The sequence below is a fragment of the Hyaena hyaena genome, unplaced genomic scaffold (genome assembly GCF_003009895.1).
Source record: "Hyaena hyaena isolate Hyena2069 unplaced genomic scaffold, ASM300989v1 scaffold_0, whole genome shotgun sequence".
Taxonomy (NCBI): Eukaryota; Metazoa; Chordata; class Mammalia; order Carnivora; family Hyaenidae; genus Hyaena; species Hyaena hyaena.
In genome coordinates, this window is record NW_024080632.1 from 8,062,732 (window position 1) to 8,086,876 (window position 24,145).

The 24,145-nt window shown below is 54.2% G+C and overlaps 2 protein-coding genes across 26 annotated transcripts in view; one reads left to right on the forward strand and one right to left on the reverse strand.

The window, feature by feature from the left end:
* On the reverse strand, window positions 1-13,688 carry TBX3 (T-box transcription factor 3). 2 transcript variants are annotated; one of them, XM_039253193.1, is made up of 8 exons: window positions 12,457-13,688; window positions 10,524-10,791; window positions 9,531-9,590; window positions 9,080-9,226; window positions 7,149-7,225; window positions 5,919-6,076; window positions 3,743-4,419; window positions 1-2,106 (listed from the first exon to the last, which is right to left on the reverse strand). In XM_039253193.1, the coding sequence occupies exons 1-8, from the start codon at window positions 12,843-12,845 to the stop codon at window positions 1,645-1,647; spliced, it is 2,238 nt and encodes a 745-aa protein (XP_039109124.1). In that variant the 5' UTR covers window positions 12,846-13,688; the 3' UTR covers window positions 1-1,644. The 2 variants fall into 2 exon arrangements, with proteins under 2 accessions (XP_039109124.1, XP_039109867.1); XM_039253936.1 differs by lacking the exon at window positions 9,531-9,590 and having other exon boundaries at window positions 12,457-13,687.
* LOC120246955 (collagen alpha-1(I) chain-like) overlaps window positions 12,206-24,145 on the forward strand; it is a 17,228-nt gene continuing 5,288 nt past the window's right edge. For 4 of the 24 annotated variants that reach the window (XR_005525461.1, XR_005525639.1, XR_005525551.1 and 1 more), the window contains exon 1: window positions 19,611-19,767. Coding sequence is in view for 2 of the 24 variants with exons in the window: in XM_039254996.1 (XP_039110927.1) it covers window positions 14,167-14,982 (816 nt within the window). In the remaining 22 variants the exon portion in view is untranslated. Of the gene's footprint in view, window positions 12,263-13,970; window positions 14,983-18,546; window positions 19,344-19,605; window positions 19,768-22,500; window positions 22,549-22,825; window positions 24,028-24,145 lie in introns of those variants that run through there. The other 20 variants (XR_005532383.1, XR_005532447.1, XR_005532512.1 and 17 more) reach the window with 14 other exon arrangements.

Below are 24,145 nucleotides of genomic sequence, written 5' to 3' on the forward strand. Positions count from 1 at the left end.
GACATTTCAATAAAAATTTATTGAAATTTCAATGCTGTTTTTTAAAGAGAGGGGAAGAAATACAGAAAACCAAAGAACTCATCAACAATTATTAACACAAAATATACCTTCATGAGTTTTTGTCTTTAAACCATCTCTCAGCACCTGACCTGTGAACTGGGACTATATAGCTCTAGAGGCACCAAATTCAAAACACCATCAATATTGAAGACAGTAGTCAATCCCACTTCGTTTTGAAGAAATCAGACTAGCAAATACAAATACAAAAGAAAAATTAGGAAATCAATCCACAGCCTCTGCACTCCCGGCCCCCCCCACCCCCGCCCCTCCCAAGCAATCTCAGAAACACTCTCAGGGTGTTCTATCTTAAGGAATTTAAGGGAAGTTGCACACCTCCCCAGTTTGGGGTGAAATAGACAATGGCCTCTTACCCCAACTCTTGGACACTAAAAAAAGAAAAATCCTTTTTTCTTTTCTTCTCAGACAGCTCTTTGGAAAGTCTGTTGGGTGTCGGTGCAGAAAGTGTGTTTTCTAGTTTTAAAAGCAATCCTGTGGCCTTGAAATAAAATTGACGAAAGGAAAACAAGAACACAAAACCTGGCGGCTGCGATCTTATTTACATAGAGCTATGTACAATGTCAATAAATTAAAGTTTAATTTTCCGAGCATTCATATTCCACCTATTTACAGGAGTTATCAAATAATTACATAAATACTTTGTCTAATAGTCTCGCTTCTTCTTTATTATTTTTCTTAAAACCTTGTTATTGCATATAGAGGAAAGAGAATTAACTGAGACATAAATCCTCCTACAAAGCGGAGATAAAATAAATTCATTGTGTGTGTGTGTTTCTCCTCACCCCTTCTCTTTAAATCCTCCCCTTGGGCTTGCCGATTGGAGGGTAGAGAATGGGGGGGGGTGTGGGTTCATGTTCTTTTCTCTCTAAAAGCAAGCATTCAAAATAAAAACCGCAAATACATTACTGTGGACCATGCAAAGAAGAGACCTATAGCGGCTCTTAAAACATCACAAGAATATTAAAAAGACACAGATTTCCTTAATAGAGACCAAACAAGGGTGGCAAGGACTTCCTTCCCCCAAACAATGCTTCTCCGTCATTTATTTAGAACTGATATGCAAGTCGCGATAAAGCTTTTAATGTTCACAAACAGAATCATGTTAATGTATTCATTTGTCCCCAGTATATTTTTTTAAATTTTATTTGTTTTTGTTTCTACTTGACACGGTGAAGGAAAAATATATATAGAGAGAGACAGACAGACAGATCTGCACTGGGGGAGAAGCCTTTCCACACCTCCCCTTCTGGCGGGCCTGGCCACCTTCTCCCCACAGCAATCAGAGCGGTCTAGAGGTGCTGTGGCCAGAAATGGTTTAACTCCTACCCCAACTGCTCAACGCAACAGACATTTCTGGGCCCCGGGATCCCAGTCAGATCCTGGATACAGAGACCACGCCGGGAAGACGGGGCCGGTTTCTAGCACGTTGCCGAGGAGTCCGGCACCCCCTTCCCAGGCAGGACGCACAAAGGGCCAACCCCGCGGCGCGCCCGCGGTTTATTTTACGTCCAACAAAGTGCACTGCAGACTGGAGACTGGAATGAAGAGGTCTGCCTGGGGAGGGCCCTACGGGGACCCGCTGCGGGACCTGTCTGGCTTGGCCTCCAGGCCGCTGACCAGCCGCTGGATGCTCTGCAGTTCGCTGGTGGCCGCCTCCTTCTCCGGGCAGAGTTTGGGCGACAAGGACACAGAGCTAGAAGAGAGCGTGGAGGAGCGGCTGTTGAGCTCCGAGCCCGAGTCCACGGCCACCGAGGCCGGGCTGGCGGCCAGCGCGGCGGCTTTGCCGTCCAGGGGCCCCGCGGCCGCGGCCATGGAGGGCAGGGCGGTGGTGAGCAGGCCGCTGCTGTCCGGGACGGGCATGGGGATCGAGTAGGGGCTGTAGCGCAGCCGCGGGCGCATGGTGTTCAGGTTGAGGAAGGGGTGGCGGTGCACGGAGCTGGAAGCCGCCGCCGAGGATGCTGCGGCCGCCGCGGCCATGTACGTGTACGGGTAAGGGAACAGGCTTCCGAAAGGCGACATGGCCAGGCCCTGGGGGGGGAGAGAAACACGGGTGGTGAGCTGGCCCAGCGGGACCAGCGCAGCGGGAAGGAGCCAACCTCCAACCTCGACCATGCCCCCCGCCCCCCTCCCCCCAACCTTGGGGCCTTGGGCGGGCCATTAATCTCTAGGGGCTGGGGCACTCAAGGCTTCCTTCTCCAGACCGCTTCCCTCCCCATGCCCCAGCTTTCTGACGGAGGAAAAAACCACCCGGAGGGAGTTCCTACACTTAGGGGCTTTGGGTAGCGAATGAGCCAAGGCTCGCAACGCCCTCCACGGGGCACCTGGCCAGGAGAACTGTTAGAAATTCTCCACTGGGGTCAGCTGGTGCATCTGATAAATGGGGCTGCAGGCTAGTCCTGCCACAAAGGTGGCCAAGTGCAAAGCAGGGGGTATCACTTACGGGACATACACTTGCTAAAGGCAACTGGGTGGGTGGGGGGAGCGGAATCACGTTTGCCCTAAACAGAGACAAAGAAAGCCTCTGGCCAGATACACTAGTACGACAGGTAGAGAAACCGAGGTAAGGTCCCACGGGCACAGGAGGTCACTCAGCTTCAAGTGGCGGAAGCAGAACTGAAAATGCAGGGCCCCTGATGTGGGCCAGGTCTCTCTGTCCTTGGCCTTGGGGTGCCTCTGCTACCTGTTTGCCGGGCAGCCCCTCTGGGGGCAGGGTCTGCAGGAGTGGGGAGCAAGGGGAAAAAGCCAGAAGCCAGCCATGTTCTCAGCTCCCTCCCCCGCCTCCCAGAGGGGAGCAAACCCTGCCTCTTGGCTCAGAGAAGGGAGACGAATGTACTCAGACAAAACAAAGGCAAGGGCGTGCAGAAAACCCCACAGAACCTTCCTCGCTGGGTTCAGAGCACTTCCAAGCGGCCAGAGACTTCTCCCCAGCTGCCCTGCGCCCCAGCACAGCTGTCTGAGCCGCATAAGGGGCCGCCATGCCGAAGGAGTGGCCCCTCTCCTCTGACATTTCCCACAAAGGCACAAACCATTAACCCTTTGGAGGGCAGGCCGGCCTGTCTGGGGTGAACGACAGGGACACGCGTCCCACAAGCCCACCCCCAAAATCCCTACCCCTCCCTGGTGGGATTCCTGGTGGGCTGTTGTGTTGGCTAGGAACCATTTAAAAGACATTTCAGCTCCGAAGAGGAAAATCAGAGACCCTGAAGAAGGGCCTGAGGTCAGAGGGCCTGGGGTAGAGCCTCGCCTCCGCCACTTGGCGGCTGTGTGACTTTGGATAAGTTACTCAACATCTCTGGGCCTCTGCCACTTCTTCTATAAAGTGGAGGGGACAAGAGTGTCGCTGAAGTTAAAACAGACCAAACACGACCTAAGTGTGCTAGAAACAGCTATTACCGTTATTACTGCCTACCTACCCTACCTGAAACAGCCCTTAAGTTAGAAGAAGAGTCAAAAAAAGTTTTTAGTTTTTTTGGGGGGTGGGCGGGGGTGGGGGGAAGGGTCAGATTATGCTGAGTCAGTGAGATAAACCTTGACCTAGCAATTATTGCTATTATTATTGTTATTATTAAGGCTCCTAGGCGAGGGGGGCTGGGTGAGGGTCTGGCATGGGGGGGTAACCAGAGTGAATCAAGGGAGGGTCTGCGGGGGTATGACCCCTCATTACCTGAGAGGCCAGGACGTGCTGCTGGAGGTGGAAGGGCAGGGTGGCCGCCGACGCCCCCGACAGTCCCTGCGCCGCGGCGGCGGAGGCCATGGCGGTGGAGTCCAGGCCCGAGACGCCGGTGGAGGCCCCGGACACGGTGGCCAGCAGGGGCCCCATGCCGGCCGCCATGCTGGAGAAGGCGCCCCCCATGGCGAACTGGCCGGGGTGCAGGAAGAGCGGGTGCCCGTTGAAGAACTGCTGACCCGCCAGCCCGGGGGCGAAGCCCAGGCCCGGCAGGGGGCCCTGGCCCAGGTGTGCGGCGGCCGCGTCCGTCTGCACCGTGAGCGGCGCGAAGGCCTCCTTGCCGGGCAGCGCGCGCGCCTCCTCGGCCTTGGACGTGGCCGCGCCCTCGCGGCCGGGGCTCCGGCGCTCCTCGCCGCCCAGGCCGCGGGTGCTGGACGAGATGGTGGCCGGGCTGTGGCGCGAGTCGGGCGACGCCTTGTCCAGCCGCCCGGAGTCCCGGGGCCGGCCGCCGGGCTCGGCGGCGAAGAGGTGCGCCTTGACGGCGGGGCTGCCCTTGTCGCGGCACGGCTCCTCCGACGTGGTGGTGGAGATCTTAGCCGCGTCGCAGGCCTCGGGGCCGTGCTCCTCTTTGCTGTCGGCCTCGGCGTCGCTCTCCCCCTCGCTGGGACACAGATCTACCACGGGAGGGGCACAAAAGCCAAGCGGAAGGGCGTGAGCTCCAATCTGGGCCAGCGGAACTCCAGTGGCCTGGTCTGAATCCCAGCTCAGGCCGTTTACGAGCTGTGTGGTCCCCTGCCCGCCCCTTAACCTCTCTGTGCCTCAGTTTTCTCATCTGCAAAGTGCAAGTGATGATACCTCACGCCTTTACAGGGATGATTCAGTAAGCTAACAATGAATTTACAATATGTGCATAGAAATGAACCGCTTCCCCTCCAGACCACCCCCCCCCCCAACTGCTGGCGGATTTTGCTATTTTTCACAATCATCCATTGAGCTCTTATGGTGTCCAAGCCTTTACTGCCTTTCCCCACCTCACTGCATTCACTTTTTGAAAACAGAATTACACGTATCCTAAAACTCACTTCCAGAACACCTTCTAGTTACTATATACAGTCTTTGTTCAGTGAGTGACCAAGATTGGCACCTTGCACAAATTTGTGAATTCTTTCAGAAGGATTTGTTTGAACCCTGACATCTGAATTGGTAGTGGCAGAAATACACGCATTCCCTACACAAAGACACGCACACACACGCACGCACACACACTCTCAACTGGAACCTTCTGTTTGCCCCTGTCCCTGCAGGCAAAGATGGGGGCGGCTGGCTTACCACCCCCATCCCCCGCCCATGGACAATCACAGATTCTCTTCTTTTTCACCACACCCTCTATGGGTCTCCCACTAGGAAAAAAAAAAAAAAAAAAGGAAAAGAAGAAAGAAAAAGGGATCCTATTTAATGTTTAAGGTTTAAATGGATTGAAATCATAATGGACTTTCATTTTAATTCACTTAGAAACAGGTTTCTTCCTGCTGAGAGAGTGTGTGTCTTTCCGAATAAATAATTCTTGCTCTTTAAACACAGGAACTGGGGATTTGAACCATCTCATCCCCTCCCCCCCACACACACTCCCTACTCAGCTCCTCCGTGCTCCCAGTGCTCAACTGTCAGGCTCCCAATGCTCAACTGTCCGCTCCAGGGCTGGACGTTTTCTCAGCCACCTTCCCTGTTCCTGGTGGCAGAGAATCTCTTGCCTCCCTCCCCCCACCCCACCCCAACCCCCAGGCCAAACACTTTTTAATCTAGAGCTCAGAAATAGTAAAAAGTCAGCAGTTGCTAGGTTGGAGAGAGTTGAGGGAGAGACAGAGGGGTGCTCCACGCAAGTTTTCAAAGCTGCCCCCCACCCCCAGAAGGACAGACACCCCAGCCTCAGCCAAATCGAGGTTTGGAGGAAGGGAGTTCTGAGTTCTCCTTTATACAACTTAGGGAAGGGGACACACCTGGCCACCCTTTTTGAATTGTGGCTCCTGCTTAGGGACTTCAAGAAGCATCTGAGGTTTTTGAAGAGCAGGTTCCTGAGTGCATACCCTCCCCCCCCCGCCCCCAAATCTCCCAGCCGTTCCCCTCCCCCTGCCCCAGACCTGGAGTAGAGAAATTGAAGGTGATCAGGTCCTACCTTTGAGGTTCGATGTCCCTACAGTGGAGACGGCTGGAGACGAGGACTGTGCGAAGCAGTTGAAGGTGGCCTGTTCGCTCGAGGACTCATCTGAGGTCCCATTCTCCTTCTTCTGCCTGTCATCAAACACCCTCATAGACTGCAGGGTGAGCTGTTTTCTGTGCCAGGAGTCCACACCCAGCGTTAGAGGTCGGAACAGACATTTCCCCTCTTTGTCTGCCTCACCCTCCCAAAGGAGGCACGGGGGGCACACCTCTCCCTGCCCACCACCCACGGTTTCTACGAAACCTGCTTGCCCCTGAGGCAGCCAGAGGCCCACGCATCGTGCTTGAGCCTGTAAGGAGGCCTGAGGCCGCAGTGTGCGGCACGGAGGGGAGGGGGCTGTTGAGGAAGAAGGTTTCAGCTCACTATTCATTAGGCCAAGCACATGGGCCACAGACAGCTGACTCGGAGGCCTTACATAAGGAGGGTGACTGGGCGCCCCAACTGGTGAACACAAAGCCTCCCCACTCCCCACTGGTTGCTAAGACTGGGAGAGAGTGCTCATTTGAGCGTGCGCTTTGTTTTACCAACCCGTCCATTGTAACAGGGAGCACAACAAAAAAAATCTATTTAGATGTTGGAAATTATTTTTAATGCTTACCCCCGCCCCACCCCACCCCCGCAAGGGGAGAGGTTAAAAATCTGGGCTGATCGTCTGGATTTGAGAAATTCTTTGAAAGCGGGTGGGGGAGGGGAGAGCTGTTTCCATATACTCTCCAGCTGTCTGCCTAATGCAAACTGCTACATATACCCATGAAGGAGAACGTCCCAGATCTCTCAAGGGGCCTCAGTTCTGTCGGATGGTATTTGCAAGACAAGGTTGCAAAAAATGCCGCAGCATTTTGTGAATGATTCGGTCCTTTCCTGGGACCTGCTGGGGGATGGACTTAATCAGGAATTACCAGGCGTCTGTATATATCCCTGACAGTGGTCTTCCAGAGACCACTATGGTGGGGCCAAGTTCATCTCCTTTAGGGTAATACAGAGGAGGCACAGAAAGCGTCCTGAAGTCCGCAAGCAGGTGGCAGAGAGGCAGTCAATTATTTTCCACCCTCTCCCAGACCCTTCCCCCAACCTTCCTACTCCAAGTGCCCGCATCCCGCTTCTAATAGTTGAGATCTGGGTCCTAGTAAAGTAATTCTGCGGGTTACCTGAGAAAGTAAGTACTGGGTAAGGGTCTTCACTCACCTTTTTTCTCTTCTGCCATTTCCAGTGTCCCGGAAACCTTTTGCGAAAGGGTTGTTGTCTATTTTTAACTGAGTTATCTAGAGGAGGCAGCACAAGCAAGAAAGAGACGTTGGCTTCGTTTTCTAGAACGTTTTGGGGGAGTTTTTCCTCCAAATCAGTCTACTAGAAATCTGACTGCCCAAAGAAGTCCTTCGGATACGCCAGGTTAAAGAGGAAGCGAGAGGGCCTGACAGTGTCCGTGTGAAGGGGGCCGGGAGAGAAGAAATCAAGGGGGCTGCACCCTGGCTTCGATTTCCCATAGGAAGCCAGAGCAGAAACTCCAGACTGAAATTATACCGTCCGGAAAAGGCCTCACCCTCTTTTGTACGCAGCCTTGAGAGCTCAGATTTAGAAATGGCAAGATTGTCGAGGCTGTCAAAACGGACAACCTGTAGATCTTAAAGTTATGCTTTCATTTTTTTAATACGGTGCAACTAATCATAAACTATGTTATGGCGTATTTCCTGCCCCCAAACACACACACACACACACACACACACACACACACACACAGCATACACTGCAAACTTTCCTGTGAATCTAATGAAATGATTTATGGGGGTTTGCTACTCTCGTGCCAGAGTGGGCTCAATTTTTTTTGCCGGGTTGGGGGAGGGGGCGCAGAGGAGGGTCGAGGAATTACACTATTGACATTACGATTACAGATGTCAAGGGATGGAATGACCACTGGAAACATTGGTTCTTGTTGATATGCTCTGCCACCCCCATCAGGTCGGAGAAGGCCTGTGGCCTCTCTGTCCCATCAAAAATGCTACATTATTACTTGAACAACTCAGATTCACGGCAGTGTGCGTCGAGAGGGAGCATGCATTTGCACGCTGGGGCAGAATGCCATCACATGTAATCTTTCAAATTCTTTCCCTTGGTGGGGGGAGGTATATACAGCCAGAGGACCCACCCATGGGAACAACAAATTCAAAATGCAAAAGGCAAGGTGTTGTCTGGTGGGCCGGACTCTCACTGAGGTCCAGGGTTCAGAAGAAGAGCTGGGGTCCTTTGCGGCTCCTCACCCCCAGAATAGCCGGCTAACAGTGAAGCTGGGAGCTAGTGAATCAGCAAGAGTCACTTTCTCCGGGTCTCTCCATGCACCTACCCATGACCTTCAGGCCACCATAACTTTATATACCAGGTGCTGCCTGGAGTTCCATTTGGGGGCCCTCCTAATCCTGGGCTTCAGGCCCAAGGGAGAAAAAAAGAACTTCAAATGAAGAGATGACTTTTGGTCATCTCCTCTCAAAAGTCTCAGACAACTCGATTAGCAGGACCCTGTGATCAGAAGAGGTTTTTCCAAACACACACACACACACACACACACACACACACACACACACACCATAAAAAACACAGCAGCATAAAAGGTAATAAAAACCAGACCAGCTACTCAGGATTTCTGGCCAGGAGAGAAAAGCTGCTCTCCGATTGGTTTCTCCCCCCAGGATCCCAAATGGCTTTAGCTGAAATTTTTAGCTGGTGCCCTGAGAACCTGGACCCTGGGTTTTGATGCTTCTTCCAGAAGGAGAGGAAGCGGAGCCTCAAAACAAACAAGAGAAAGCCAGGAGTGGGGGAAGCCGGAGCCAGCACAGTTGCAAGAGTTGCTCACTAGGCAAAGTTAGTTTGGCACGTTCTCCCTCAGCGCTGGATTCCTAGCTGGTCAAGTTTTTGTTTTGTTTCGTGTTCTCCCTGCCTCTTGGACGGGCTCAGAGCCCCTTCCCCCCAAAAAAGCGCCACTGAAGGTCATATCACAGAAGGAAACCCAGCCTCCCCCATCCCAATTCTTTTGTAAACTCCTCATCCCCTTCTCCAAGCAGCTTAAAGGTGAGACGAAAAATAGCCTCATTAAAAAGGGAAAAAAAAAAGCGCCTTTTGGTTACCTTATCATTCTGGTATGCTGTCACGGCGATGAATTCGGTTTCGGGGAACAAGTAGGTCCGAAATGTACTATAAGGAAGTTTCAAAATGTCATTGGCTCTCACAATGTGGAACCGAGGCTGGTATTTGTGCATCGAGTTCAAAATGGTCTGAGGCGGGAAGGGGAGGGGGCAGGGAAGAGGAGAGACACAGAAAAAAAAAAAAAAAAAGAAAGAAAAAAAAAGTTTAGTGGGATAAACTGGACCGTAAGACCCCTGCCAGGCTAACACCTACCCCACCAGAGGATACCAAGCTTATCCGGAGCCCACCTCCTCTCCTCGGAGTACCTCTTTGGGCACACTCCACACCACAGATGGTATCTTCTGGAGAAATCCAAATTGCTCCTCAATTTCCAAAGGGCTCCCCCCCACCCTCACCATCTAAGGTCCGTTCGTACCTTGAACCCTAGCCTACCTGAGTACCAAAACTATAATTCCCCTGCCACGTTGCGTGCTCACTTGGGAAGGCCAAAGTCTTAAAAGATAGAGAAAAACATGCATTTTAATTTACAAAATGATTCAGTCCTTTAAGCGCCCACTAATTGACGAGCCCAATCCACTTAAAGCCCTGAAAGGTTGAACTCCAGAGAGGAATATTTATGCCTTAATCAAATCAAGGGCTTCAAATGCAATTCCTGCCCGCAGAAGAGATTTCCGCGCCCTTCACGTCTTCCTGGGCCTAATCTTTCTGCTTATTCCTCGCTTATCACTCGGTTTATTTTATTGAAATGCGGGGGAGGGGGAGGGGCAGGGGGCAAAAGGCGTTTTTGCTTGACTTTTACAAGCAATTCCAGTCTCCTCAAAGTTTCTAAGGACGCTGCTACCGACTCCGTGTACACGCTTCCAACACACACACCACGTTTCTCCTGGAGAGCTCAGCCTCAGTCAGCAAACCTGACTTTCCCCCAGGCCCAGTCTTTTATCATAGAAGGGAAAAAAAAATCTCTCCCAACACGCACTCCCACCCTTTAACCAACGGAGCCAGGGCTCTGAACCTTAACCCTCCCCCCCCCCCAAGAAATAATAAAGCTCGTTTCAAAACACAGGAATGATTACTCAAAATAAATCCCTGACGGACTCATCGCGTTAACATTGATTTTATATCTTAACCGTCTTCTATCTTGGTTTTTAACTTCACTGTCTGGCATTTTCCAAGACCTGGAATTGTCACAGAACGTGAGCGGAGAGTATACTCGCCCTCGTTTCTTTAAGAACGCCAGGCCTTCCATTATCAAAGAGAAACACCCCGGAATCCTCTCTCGGGCTCTGTTTTGGATCGAGCCACGTTTGCTACGCTTAGCAACGGAGGGCGAGGGAGAAGTCTGAGCAGAAACCTGCGATTTACAGGGCAGGCATTGCCTGTGTTCGGGTGAAGACACACAACATATTACCGAGCGGCGAAACTTACAAATCCGTGTTTGTCCGAAATGTTGTTGGTAAGTTTCAGTTTGTGGAAAGTGACAACTTTGGACATCCACTGTTCCCCGGTAGCAGGGCTGTCTGGGTGAATGTACATTCTCTTTGGCATTTCAGGGTCAGCCTTACCAGCCACCATCCACCGAGAATTATGGAATTTGTATCGACAGTCATCAGCAGCTATAATGTCCATCAACAAAATGTATTTGGCTTTTTTATCCAGCCCAGAACACCTTACTTTAAACGGAGGAAACATTCGCCTACAAGAAGAGGGAAGAGAAAGGAAAAAGAAATCACTCAGACTCTTGGTTGGGGTTGATTCCGTTCGCCCTAAAATATTTCAATCTGATTTAAAAAAAAAAAAACCTTTCTACTGTGATTGACTGATGAGCTTCTGGTTCAGAGGAGGGCCACTGAGTGCAATATTATATTCTTCCACGACAGAAGTATTAAGTACCCTCAGTTTCACTCTGGTGAAACGTCTCAAGGTTCAAAACAAGTGAACTGTGGCTGCATTTCTCTACAGCGGCTAACAATTTCTCCACAATTTTTCCCTCTTGTAGGACTTCACAGAAGGCCCTCTTTACATTGAAATTCTTGCCTTTCCCCTTGTCCCGTGTGTGTCTACCCCGAAACAGCTAGGGGTAGGATTTTGGTAAACGTGGGGTCAGTCAAGGCTAGAATTCTCCACCACCCACTGCTGAGAAAAAGTTAAATCTATCCAGGACATGAATGTCCGGCTTCCCTACTACGGAGCAGCGAACCGGCCGCTGGGGGAAATGAAACCGGCCTTCGGTGAGGTCTCAAAACGAATTTTGTAGTTTGGGGTAGACTTCTGGGCCTGATAACCAATCTGCCTGGCACGCGGCAAACCACAATTCTCCCATGGCCCAGGCCAGTCCCGAACGGCACGACTGTACCACCAGACAGCTTCTGATTTCCCAGAAGTCGTGGCAACCCGAAGTCCTGACTTGAAAGGAAGCACTTCGCTGTGAAACCCAGGAAATGTCTTCTGGATTTCAGCATTCTTATGCCCAGCTTTGGCCTCTTTGGGCTAGGAAAGACCCCGAAAGCTCAAGACATCAAGATAGGGATTTTATTTTTATTATTCCAACATTATGCCTTGATAGGCTTCAAAGCCATTTAAAAAAAAAAATCATGGATTTTAAGTGACAGGCAGGGTTCGGTCAGGCAAGGACCTTTTAGGGCTAAAATACGGTTGATAGTATAGAAAAAAAGCAGCATGTATCAGTGGCTCCTTGGATTCTGCAAACATCACCTTAATTATCCAAAATCGCCTAAACTCTCCCTCGGATTACAGACACTTGAAGCAGTGGAGACAGACAAACCCCAGTGCCCTTCCATTTCTCTGTGACCCCGCCGGAGGCAAGCTCAGGCCCCCCCTGCAGACCCAGAGGCTAGGCTGGAGGGCAGAAAGGGCAAGTGGAGTGTTAGCTTCGGGTCTCCCACTCCCACACAAAGGAAAAGGGCAGTTAAGTTTTTCCGCTGGGAACAAAATGAAACAAACAAAAAACCAGACCATCAACAGAGACAGAAGGATGTTCCAGAAAGGTTCCAGAAAGGTTTAGAACAGCGAACTTCCTGCCATGGGGTGGTTTTCTTTCTTCCTGCAGAGATAGATGTCTGAGTTCCTTTGAAAAATTCTATCTAGCCTGTAGGAAATCCGTGATGCAGCCCCAGGTGGGAGAAACCACGGCTGCAAACGTCCAGGTAAGCTGAAATTTCCTACCACTGGGGAAATAGCAAGCGGGGAAAGTCTGTACCCGGTTCCAGGGGAGCTAAGTTTTGTCTGAGCCCGAATAACTGGCCAACCGAGTGTTCTGGGAACAGAGATAAAGGGGCGGGGAGGGGGAGAAGAAAACACCTCCGGTGGCTTGGGGGAGGGGGCCCTGCTACTTGCTTACCTTCCCGACTTGGTAATGACCATCTCGGTGCCTCGCTTGTGGAACTGATCCCAAAGTTCTTTGGCCTCGAGGTGCACCTTGGGGTCATCCTCCACCTCTTCTTCGGGCTCCATGGTCTTCAGAGGCCTCAGATGCGCCTGGGGCCCCAGGGACGAGAAAGGGATGCCGGTCTCGGCCGCCCCCACCAATTGATCCATGATCGGCTTGGCCAGGGCGCCGGGCAGCGAGAGCGCCGCCGCGCCGTTGGGAGGCAGCGTCAGCGCGGGGAAGAAGGGCGGCTGGTGACCCAGCACCGCGCTCATGGCGAAGTCCGGCGCCCGGTGAGGTAGGAACGGATGGTAAGCCATGCTTGTCCCCGGAATGACCGGATCTCTCATGGAGAGGCTCATGCACTCCAGGCGGGGCGCTGGGCTCCAGCCGGGGACGAGTCCGCAGCTGCTGTTTGCTTTTGTTTTTGCTCTTTAACAGCAGCGCATAGTTTGAGAGAGAAAAAAAGAAAGAAAGCAAAGCAACAAGGGGGGGAAATCACAACGAAAGCACCCTAGGGAAGGGGGGAGTGCCTTTTGGGGAGGGGGGGATGCCGCTTTTAAAGAGGGCAAGGCGAGAAATCAGGAGACATAGTCGCTCGGGTGACTGTCCCGGTGCCTCGCGTGTTTTCAGAAGCCGCTCCTGGAAGTCGGTTTCGCCGGCGAGAGCGGCGAGCAGGGTCTCCCTGGCGCCCGAGCCCCGCGGCGCAGCCAACTCGACGCGGCAGCCCCGGGTCCCAGGACTCGCTCCCGGGCCCCCCGGCGCTTTGTTGCAGCTGCGGACGGCTCAGCGCCGAGACTTTTTTTACCTTCTCTTCTCCTTCTTCTTCCCCGCCCCCCGTCTGTCTTCCTCTCCCTCTCTCTCGCTGGAGGCGTCTGCAGCAGCGTAGACCCGGCTTCGCCAGCGAGCGAGAGAGCGGAAAAGTCTCTGGCCTTAAAAAAAAAAAAAAAAAAAATCTCTGATTCAGGCTCTCTTCTCCCAGCGCTATCAAAACTCGAACTGCACACTGGCTTCCGTCCGCCCTCCTCCTCCTTCCTCTGCTCCGAGCCTCCGGAGGGTGTCCCGGGTTGCAATCCGAGTCCTGCAATGTTGCACTCCGCGCCTGTCTTCCTTGTTCTAAAACGTGAGCGAAATCGCTTCCTAAATCTGCGTCCAGACGCGCTGGGCAGGGAGGACTGAGTGGGGTGGGGTGGGGGAGTGAAGAGGGGAGAGGGGAGAGAGAGAGTGAGCGAGAGAGGGAGAGGAGAGAGGGACGGAGCGGGCGCGGGAGCGCGAGGAAAGGGAGGGCGCGAGAGCGAGCGAGCGGGAGCTCCGCGCCACCCTCCTCCGCCTCTAGAATTCCCCGGGCGTCTGCTCGGCGGCTCTAGAAGGTCGGGCTGTGCTGTGGGCTGCGGGGAGCCGGAGGCCTCTTGATTGGCTCTTTGACGCTTTCGGACCAATTGTGTTGCTGCATAGGCGTGGTTTTCACAGGTCGAGTGCTGGGGGATAGAGGCGAGTTATAAAAAGAAGGTGTCGGAAACTGTAACGTCGCAGCGCCGCATCGGTACTACTGCCTGTCCTGTGAATATGTCAACATGATCAGAGGGAGGGCGGGGAGCCACTGGGGAGCGCGCGCAGAGTCGCCTCTAGGTGGCTTATCGAGAGATCGCTGCAGTCCCTGAGCTCGCTCGGCCCACGTCTGAAATGCCTCAGTCATCCAGCCCGGGATCGAGGGAGGAGGCAGGGCCCGGGGAGGAAGGGGGAGGAGGAGGGAGCGAGCGAGCCGGGCCAGGAAGGCGGAGAGCGCGCCGGGCGCCGGGCAGGGGCGCTCGCCTCTCGCGCGCTCGGCTCGCCGCGCCTCTCCGGCCGCCGCGGCCGTTTCCCTCTGCGGCGCACCCTCTCGCCGCGGCCCCGGGAGGGCCGGGCGGGCGGCCGAGCCCCCCGCGAGCTGCCGATCGGCCGCCGGCCGCAACAAAAGGCGGCGGCGGCGCAGTGGCGAGCGCGCCGCGACTCCGGGCTGGCGCGCTCTCCTCCGGCCCCAGGTGGAGCCAAGCTCCGCCCGGCCGCCGCCGAAGGGCTCCCGAGCTCGGGTGGCTCTCGGCGCCGGGCTCCCGGCTCCCTGGGCTCGCGGGCTCCCGGGCACACGCGTGCGGGGGGCTCCCTCTACCTCCCCCGGCCCCACCCGAAGCCGTGGGCGGGGACCCGAGCGCCCCGCCACGGCTGCGCGCGGACACGCGCGGGCGCCCCGGGACCGAGCCACCCGCGGGAAACACGTACACGCAAACACGTACACAGCCTGCCTCCTCCGGCCCTGGTTTGCGCTCACCCCGGGAGGCGGACTCGGGGATTTTTTTTTGCCAGCCCTTTCCGATCTCGTCTTCTGCCCGAATCTGGGCTCCCCGAGTTCCACGTGAATGTGTGCGTGAGTGTAGAGGAGAGAATGGAGACCCGGACAGAAGGAGCGCGGCGAGGGACTTAGGCTACGGGCCTGCCCTCACCGCGGCGGCCCTGAGCGAGCTGGTAGGGGGGAGGCGCGCCCTCCTTGTATCTTCTCTGGGCATTCCACTTCTGTCTGCCTCCGTCCTTTCTCCACCTGGGGACTTATCTCACCAGAAGTACGGGGTGAATTTGTAAAACAAACCGTGATACGCCCCCACCCCAGAGGCGAGGTGACTGGTTCCAGTTGGGGGGGGGGCTCTGCCCCCCCTGCAGGGGTGAAGGGGAGGGAGGCATCTTCCGAATCAGACCTGTCACCGAATTTGTATGTTACCGCAGGTCCCTGTCTGGATCAGAGGGTTCCCCAAACCCCCATCGCTCGCTTCTGGGGGAGGGGCAGTGAGTTGGGCCGTCCCTGTCTGGATGGATGGAAATCTTGGGGAGAATGTTCTTCTGCCCTTCTGAGTGGAGAGCTTCCTTTCAGGGAAAAGGGCTGGCTTCAGGGCCTAGGGGGTTAAGAAACCCAAGGCTTGGGACGTGTGTGTCTGTGTGTAGACAGCGAGCGCGGTCCTCTCTCAGTCCGCCTTGCATCCCCCCACGCCCCCAGCTCCCAGACTCCGAAATGGGAGCAAGTGGAGGGTGAAAATGCACTTCTATTGTGGGCCAACGGCCTCGAGATAGGGGCGGAACTTGAGAGGCGACAAGCTTTTCCAGCCTCGCATTTTTGACGCACATGGTTAAGAGCGCTTGGCGCCAGCGCTCAGAATTCCCTGAAGTCACCAGAGAGAACGCCCCCTTCTTTCCCTCTCGTCCTGTCTTTCTCTGGGGTCTCTCTGCCGGTGGTGCAGAAGAGAGAGGAGACAAGGGCCTGGGGTGTGGGCTCACTGCGCCCCCTCCCGCGTCCCTAGCGCCCCGATCCCGGAGGGTGCGAGAGGCCAGGCCTACCCCTCCTTGCGCCTTCCACCGAGGTCACTGCAGGGCTTCACGAGTCTCCGGAGGCCCGAGCCCACCCCCTCCCCCACATCGCCCGCCTCCTGAGCCCGGGGCGGCTCGGCGGCGCTTTCAGGAGCGGCCCCAAATCCCCGCGATCTGAGGTTGCCTGCACTCGCCAGCCAATGTCTGTCTGGCCGCTCCAAGCAGAAAGCAGTTCTGCAGCCACAGTGCGTCTGACCCCCCCACCGCTCCCCCCCACTGTCTCGGTGCCCTCAAGCGAGCAGATGCAGGGGAGAGAGACGTCTCACTAGGTCCTCGCTTCCTTGGCCTCCCTCCGGCTTGGGACTTGGGGAGCCAGCTTGCTGATTTTACTTGTAAATATCTTGACTTGCCTCTGGCCCCCGCGTGGACCGAGCGGGATTTCTGGGCCTCACGTCGCCCCCTCCCTCGAATGCCGGTGTTTTGACCGTAGTTCTGACTTCACCCTGGGAGTCACCCCAGTTACCGCTCGGTAACCCCTCCCCCATTCTTGCTCGCCAGGGGTGGGGGGAAGAGAGGAAAGTTTGCGGGGTTCTGAATCGAAAATGTCGACATCTTGCTAATGGTCTGCAAACTTCCGCCAATTATGACTGACCTCCCAGACTCGGCCCCGGGAGGCTCGTATTCTGCTGGGAGGCCGCGGTAACTCGGGATCAAAAGCTGGAAGGTGCGAACTCCTCTTTGTCTCTGCTGGGCCGTCGCGCCCCCCTCCCGGTGGGTGATAAACCCACTCTGGCGCCGGCCGTGCGCTGGGTGATTAATTTGCGAACAAACAAAAGAGGCCTGGTGGCCACCGCATTCGGGTTAAACATTGGCCAGCGCGTTCCGAGGATTTGTGCCAGGCCCGGCAGCCGCGAGAGCCCGCAAGGCTAGCGCGCCCCGGGGCGCACGGCTTCAGGCTCCAGACGCGGGGGTCTACACGGCCTGCTCTCGCTCTCTCTGTTTGCAGATCCCCACGATAGTCTCTCTCTCTGCCTCACTCTCAACAAAAGACCTACAGGAAGCATTGAAGGAGCCTGCCCTTCGGGAGAGTCTGGAAAGTGGTACTTTTAAAGGCGGGAGAAGGGGGGGGCGGCAAAGTTTGGATCGGAGAGGACCCACGGAACTTCCGGTGTCCCCCAGACGTTCCTGCACCTTTTTGCAAAAAAGTTTTCATTGAATCGCAGGCCTGATTTTTTTTTACTTTAAAAGACAAAAACCACGTCTCGCTATCTGTAATGCCTGCAGCGTTTAAGGCAAAGCTGTGTGCGTGTGCGGGTGTGTGGGTGTGTAGACGGTAAAGTGGCAAAGGGGCAGAGGAGCCTCAGAACAAATTTCGTGTACACGCACACACAAATGCGAAACCAAAGCACCTCTCTTCTTAGTCCAGGCCACCAGTGCGGCAGAGAAGTTAGCCTTCCCAGGGACGCCGCTGGATCCTACTTTTTCCCTAAGGCACCGCCTGCCTCCAACTATAAAGGGGACAAACCGACCCTTTTGTGACCGAATGGTGTTTATCTGAAGTTTACAAAAAAAGGGGGGTAGGGGAGGAGGAGAGGGGAAGGGATGGTGGGTAGGCGGGGTGGTTTACTTTGGCAACTTTGCTGTAAATACTCTCTTCAGCATGTGTGAGGTCTGGCGGGGGACTATTACACGCTTATTCCCTCTTAAACTTTCAACCCCCCCCCTTTTGCGCCGACCTTTTTTCAGTCCGAGGTGTCGCTAAATTAGAAACTCTGTTGACATAAAGACACCCGTGTTTCTCCAGGGGTCTGAGGCCTAATTAAGAAATTTCCTACAGTGGTTGGTCAATACAGAAACTTTTACTGGGGAGGGGTTCTCTGGTCGCCTGGCGGTATAGAGATGGCTCCCTGTTTCTGCCCAGTGGGCGCCTCCCCCCCCCCCACATAAGATATGGCCTTTTTTTTTGGAAACTGACAAGCTTTGAAACTGACTATATGTGGCCTTAGGGCTCCCACCCTCCTTGGCTGCTCTGTTCAGCTAACTGGGGACTGGATTTTCTTACCCTGGATCTCAGGGACTCCGCTCCCTCCGGAGTGCCTAGCTTACCGTTTGGGAGTCCTGCAAAATGCTGCTAGCAACCCCCTCCCCACATTAGCACCCCTGTGCAACCCCAAACCCTGATTCTGCCATATGCAGCTCTGAGCCCAGTAGAGGACCTGGGCACAGACCATGGAAGCTAAATGTTCCTTCTAGAGCTCTGCAGTCACTTGGCCACCCCCCACCTCCATCCCCCCAAAACTTGCTTTCAGAGCTCAGTTCCTCCCCGGCCAGGAGGCTGCCAGATCATTCTCTTTGACAGAGAATCAGCCTCTCTATCTTTCCTCCCTCTGGGGGCAGGCACAAGCCTCTAGGTTGGACCAGATAGGGCACCCATCTTTTTGGTTTCTTCTTCTCCTTGCTGTTTCGGTTGGTTGATCAGTCTGTTGGTGTCCCGGTGTCTCTTCATCTTTCAGGACTGGGACTGTAGACCTGTATACTCTTTCTTGCTGTTTCTTTGAACTCTTCTCTTCTCTCTCTTGCATCTCTGCCTTGTTCTAAGTTTCTATTTTTCCTTCCCATCTGTCTCCACCCCACCCCACCCCAGGCCGTTAGCTTCTCTTGTTCCTTCTGTTTCTGATTTACTCTCTTTTCCATCCTTTCTTCATCTTCTTCCTCCCTTTCTATTTTCTCTGGCTGTTGGGTTTTTTTTTTGTTTGTTTGTTTGTTTGTTTGTTTTTTGTTTTGTTTTTGGCCCTCTCTGAATTCTCTCTCGCTTTTCTGTGTTTCTGCATTGCCTCTGTATTCCCTCTTCTGCCCCCCCCATCTTTGCCTGTCACCAGAGCAGGCTGGAAGTTCTTCTTGGGGTTCAGGCAGGCACCTCCACCTCACGCCCTTGGCCAGGAAGAAGATAAGGTGTCCTGAGAGAAATAGGGTTGGACCCATCCGCGTAGGTTGGAAAGGATCACCAAAGTCACCCTTCCCCCTGCACCCCTCCAAGAGGCGCTCTCTCTCTCTCTCTCTCCCCCTTTTATCTCCTTTGGAACGCAGGAGCCCAGGGCGAGGGGAGACCCGTCTGCCCTAAAGCCCCAGCTCCTACCTTTGCCTTGCGCTAGCGGCACAGGGCCTTCCCGGAAGGCACATTTCCCTGTCCTCTGACAGCCCTCTAAATTATTGATCAGGGCTATTCAGTGCAAGAGTCTGAAGCGCGTGCGTGCGTGCATGTGTGTGTGTGTGTGAGAGAGAGAAAAGATTGTCAAAGTTGTCTAGCTTGGGGAAGCAGTATTTTTAGTTCGGAGGCTCACTTTGGCGCCAGTTGGTTTATGCCGTTTCTAGAGCATCATTCACTACTCACGTAATCCCTGCTTACCATATCTCCTTTTAATGTAAATACGGTTTTGGCAGAAGCAAAACGGAAAGATCTCACCCCCTGCATTATTCTTATTAGCACCTACCTTTCATCAGAGCCGATCACCCTGGAAAACGGCAAACTTGTAAGTGGCTAGCGATTTAGAGAAGTTGGAAGGAAAACAAAGGAGGGGGTTTGAAGTACGTGTGTGTGGGGAGGGGGGAGAGTGCCTTTTATACATCTGTGAAGGGTTTCTTCCTCCCTCTCTCTCTCACAGGAAAAGGAACTAATTGTGGTTTCCTAATTTCAAACCAATCGACATCTTCAATGTTCTCTTTGTGTGTTTTGCCCAATTACTTAAAGGGGAAAAAAAAAAGATAGTAATGGATGTTTCTTAGTCCAGCAGAAATGAATTCAGAGGAAGAGGGCAGGGAATTTTTTTCTTTCTCATCTTATCTGACCTAGAATCAGCGAGACGCAGGCCAGAGCTGGCTTGGGCCTCCGGCCCTCTTGACTACCCAACACCTTTCTTTATTCCACATCCTCTTTCAGATTCTCAGTCCAGACAGGTAAGCGCGTAAATGGTCTCTCAGCAATTTGTGCCAGGAATCTGGCTTGTGGGGTGGGGTTGGGGGTTCTAAGGGACAGAACACTTGAAAAAGGGGGAAGGAAAAATACAGCGGAACGTTCTCAAGTCCCCACCGGCCGATGGGAGGTTTCATCTGGACGGGAGAGCTCAGTTCCAAGGTTTCCCGCTTCTGCTCCTTCCCATGATTACTGGCCGTGGTGTCTGGTGCCAGGGGGCTTGGCGGCGGGGGGGTCTCGCCCTCGGAGAGCAGCCGGGGCAGAGGGAGCAGGAAGATGTGTAAGTGAGGGGGCATGGCTAATTAAATGGCCACTACTGTCAGAAAGGTTGACAGGGCCAAGGAAGATCAGCTCCTCCAAGGCTGCTGAACTAACTGTCCCCTTAGAGTCCCAGACACGTTTTCTCAGTTTGAGCACGATATCCGTTACTATTTCCCGTACTGGGTTTCAATTAAAGAGGATCAGAGCAGAGAGGGCAGGCAAGAGATAAATGAGAGAGAACCTTGGATGCAGAAGAGTGTGTGTTTCATCTCCCTTTTCTTCCCGCGAGCCATCCGGTTGGCCTGTGTTCCCAACGTCATGTTTTCGTGTCTCCCCAAACCAGTAGGAGATGACACACACAGACATCCCTCCCTGTCCATTGAAGCCCCCCAAGATGTCGCTGTCCCTGGGAGAGGGATGGCTTTGGGGAGGGATCTGTCTTCTCTCTCTGGGCATATACAGTTCCAGGGACTGGAAGGGTGGGAGCCTTTAAGGCTCACAGGTTTCACCCTCACATTGAAAGCTGCTAAAACCCCTTCTCCCTTGTACAATCCTACGGAAAATATAACCTCTTGCGGGTCTAGGACAGAGGGTGGTGGGGAGTGATTTCACCTGCTTCTCTCGGGAGGATTTGAAAACCTGTGGCCAAGGCTAGGGTGTGGGTCCTAGGTTCCGGATGGGGACCCCAGGCCTGGTCTGCCCCTGAGCAGCTAGCTGCCCCACGCCCAGGGAAACGCTCTGGCCACACACTCCCCCCTCACGGTTTGGAGGCCCCAGCCCCAGCTCTGCTTTCTGTGATCGCTGACCCCGCACGGTGGCCGCTCAGAAAAGGGGGCCGGGGTTGCTGAACCTCAGTGTCAGTCTTAATTACCTGACAATCCCGGGTAGCCTCCTCCTCCATGTGGCTAAAACAAACTTGAGGCCTCAACAATGTGCCTCAAAGTCGGCGCCTTGCCTGCAAGCTAAGCTTCTCTGTCTTCGGAATAGTACGAATGGATCCTGCCGGAGTCTTGTAGAATATCTGGGGGGCGAGCGAGGGGGGCAGGGGGCGCAGCTGGAGCGACTGTTCTCTCCCTCCCAACCTGAGCGCAAGGTTTGGGTGACACTTGTGACCTTAGAGACCCCAGGAGCCTTCACAAGCCTCCAGCCTGGGGTCTGAGTAACGGAGGGCTAGAGAAGTTTCTCTCTCTTTTCCTTTTACATTTTGATTTATTTTTAAGAGGAAGAAGAGAGAGGCAGAGACACACACACATACATGGAAAGCGAAAATGTTTGGAATTGTCAAAGCGCTTTCCCTAAGCTGCTGCTTCTGGTGCCCAGACCTCAGTGCATTTCATGTCCGAGCCAGATATGAAAAATCCTTCTGGCAGGCGCGCGGGCAGACAGCAGAGGCCTCCCCGATCTAGGAATCTTTCTGGGCAACGTCCTTTCCTCCTTTCCCTTGGAAAAGGAAGCCTTGCGGCCCCCAGGAAGGAGTGTGTGGCAGAGACAGCCCTGATCGCCCCATCCAGGTCCTCTGGGCCCGTGTGTGTGTGTGGGGGGGGGGTGCTTCGCCTCACTCCGCACCCGCCTCAGCGCGTTCCAAATCCGGAAGCTGGACGTGTTCCGTGCGGCTCCAGGCCTCGCCCAGCGCGGAACCCGAGGAGACCCTGGCTGCCTCGGATTACACCCGCACCCTGGGGTGGAGGGTCGAGGCCCGCGGGGGAGCGGAGAGGTCCCGGATGGGCTGGGTCGCCTGGAGGTCCGGGACCCGGGATGCGCGACCCGCGCGCACTGGCTGCCCGGCGACCTGCTCGCCTCTGCGGCTCGCGGGGCGGGGCGAGGCGAGGCGGGCTGCTCCGCGCGGGGGTAGAGAACGCACGTTTTTTTCTCTCAGCTCAAACTAGGGTTCCAGGGGTTCCGTGAGCAGCCCCTCACCCCCACCCAGCGCGGAGGTGTCTTTTTCCAGCCTGGATTCCGCCCCCACCCCCCTGCTTGCAAAGGACCCACCTGGGAGGGGGGAATAATAAAGACCTTAAGTGCTGGGGGTGCAGGGGTTACCAAAAATGAAGGAGAAATGTAGCCCTTTCCAGCTCTCAAAAGGGATGTAAAAACAATCGCCAGGAGATAGCCTCCCGCGGAGAACACGGGGCTCGGAGGCACCGAGCAGAGTCCGGAGAGGATCTTCGCGTACAAAGGAGGGTGGGGTGCGAGGGAACGTTCTCCACTCCCACCGCTGGGGTGTGTTTTTACATGTTTTCTTAACAGCGAGTTCTATAAACAGGTCAGCCCTACGCTGCCAGCGCAGGGAGTTGGAGGCTGTGTGCAGACGCCTCTCTTTCCCACTCGCCCCCCTACGAGCCAAACGCGCAGGGGGCGAGGGCCGCGAGCGGGGGTGGGGGGTGGGGGGTGGGGGGTGGGGGGGGCTGCCTCTGACTCGGAGGCTACAGTTGCTTTTGAAATAGCTGCTCTTGTCTTCAGACGGTAAAATATGAGCTCCCCACATGGCTGACTCCTGTCTTCTGGTACCTCTAAGCAGGGTTTAGGTAGTTGGGGGAGGGGGGGTCGCGGTGCTCTAATTACTTCTGAGCTGAGTGGGGGTGGGTCGGGGGGATTCTCTCTCTCTTCAGCTCGGCCTTGCTGGGGTGCCGGGGCGCGTTATTAAACCCAGACGCTCCGTCCAGGAATTGGGGCCATGAGGAAAAGATTTACAATTAAGCCAATTGGGGCCGAATACAGCTTTCCAAGTTTGCAGGTGTAAATAATGCCTTGGGTTTTTTTTTTTTTTTTACCCTTTCCAAGAGACTTCATTTCACCCCCCCCAGCCCCCACCCCTGCAAGATTCTCGTACTTTGAGAGCAAAGTGGGGAGGAGGAAGAGCGGTGGGAGCGAGTTAGGGTTTTTCTATGAGACAAGTTAAAATATGATGTTGGACTCACTTTTATGTCCGTGTATTAATGCCGTGATTAACCGGGACAGGCTCCTCTATTTCATTTCTCCGTCTAGAATTCGAGAATTGTTGGGAGTCCTTGAAAAGCCTTCGGAGGGTGGGTTATGATACTTTTAGTTTTTAGGGAATGAGACAGGGAGATTGAATTATTTATAAACTTTTCTTACTCGTAGAGATTAGGCGAGGGGAGGGGGAGGGGGCCCCCTTTTATTTGGGATATCAGAAGATTGCCCCAACCTGAATCTGGAGAGGAGGGCCTCGCTTTCTGAGAGCAGAGTCACGACCTTTCTCCAGGGCTTCATTTTTAGATCTCCTTAATGTTTGGGGAGCCCTGTATGGGTCCAACTCAAAGGCTATGTTCTATTGCATTCTTTAAACGTAATAGAATTTGCATGTGTGGCTCTAAAATGTCCTATGCGGTACGGTGTGTACATAGGGACGTTCCAAGTAGCCCCAAACACGAAATTAAATCTCAGGTTAAAAAATGCATTGCAGTCACGCCCCACGGGCGGACTCCCATCTGATCAATACAGACAAGAGTTAAATTTGTTTTGCAGCTACATAGTTACTCCTTTTCTCTCTGAGCAATAAAGTCTGCCTGTTACAAATTACCAGGGAATTGGAGCATATGCTTCCCTCACCCCCGCAACTGTTGTTCAGTATTCTTAGTCTTGCACTAACCCATTCAATAATATATGTAATATGTGTGTACACAGGCACTTTTCCAAAAAGTTAGCGATAACATTCCGGGGGTACGAAGAATGGCGTGTTTCTCCCTCTGCAATGTAAGGATCGGTGCGCCCTGCGTTGCCACTCTGGAGCCCCCGTCTCGGGGGACGGGGACCCACGGGGACCGCGCGGGGAGGAGGTTTCGCAGCCTCGGTTGCACGCAAGGGCACGGAGTCAAAGCGCCTGACTCCAGCCAGGATAAGGTCATAGGTGTAGAATTAGGGAGACAGGACTTAACACGTCTGTCCCGCGGCGAAGGGAGAGCAGGCGTCACCCAGCCCGGGATGAAACCCCCGAGCCGCCACCGGCAAGTTTCCAGGCAATGGTGGGGGCAAGCGCCTTTTTTTTTTTTTTTTTTAATTTTACTCTTTCTCCCTTCTTGTTGTCCGCCTTTAAAAAGTTCCCAGCCCAGTGCATATGTTGGGCATAAATAAGAGCGGGGA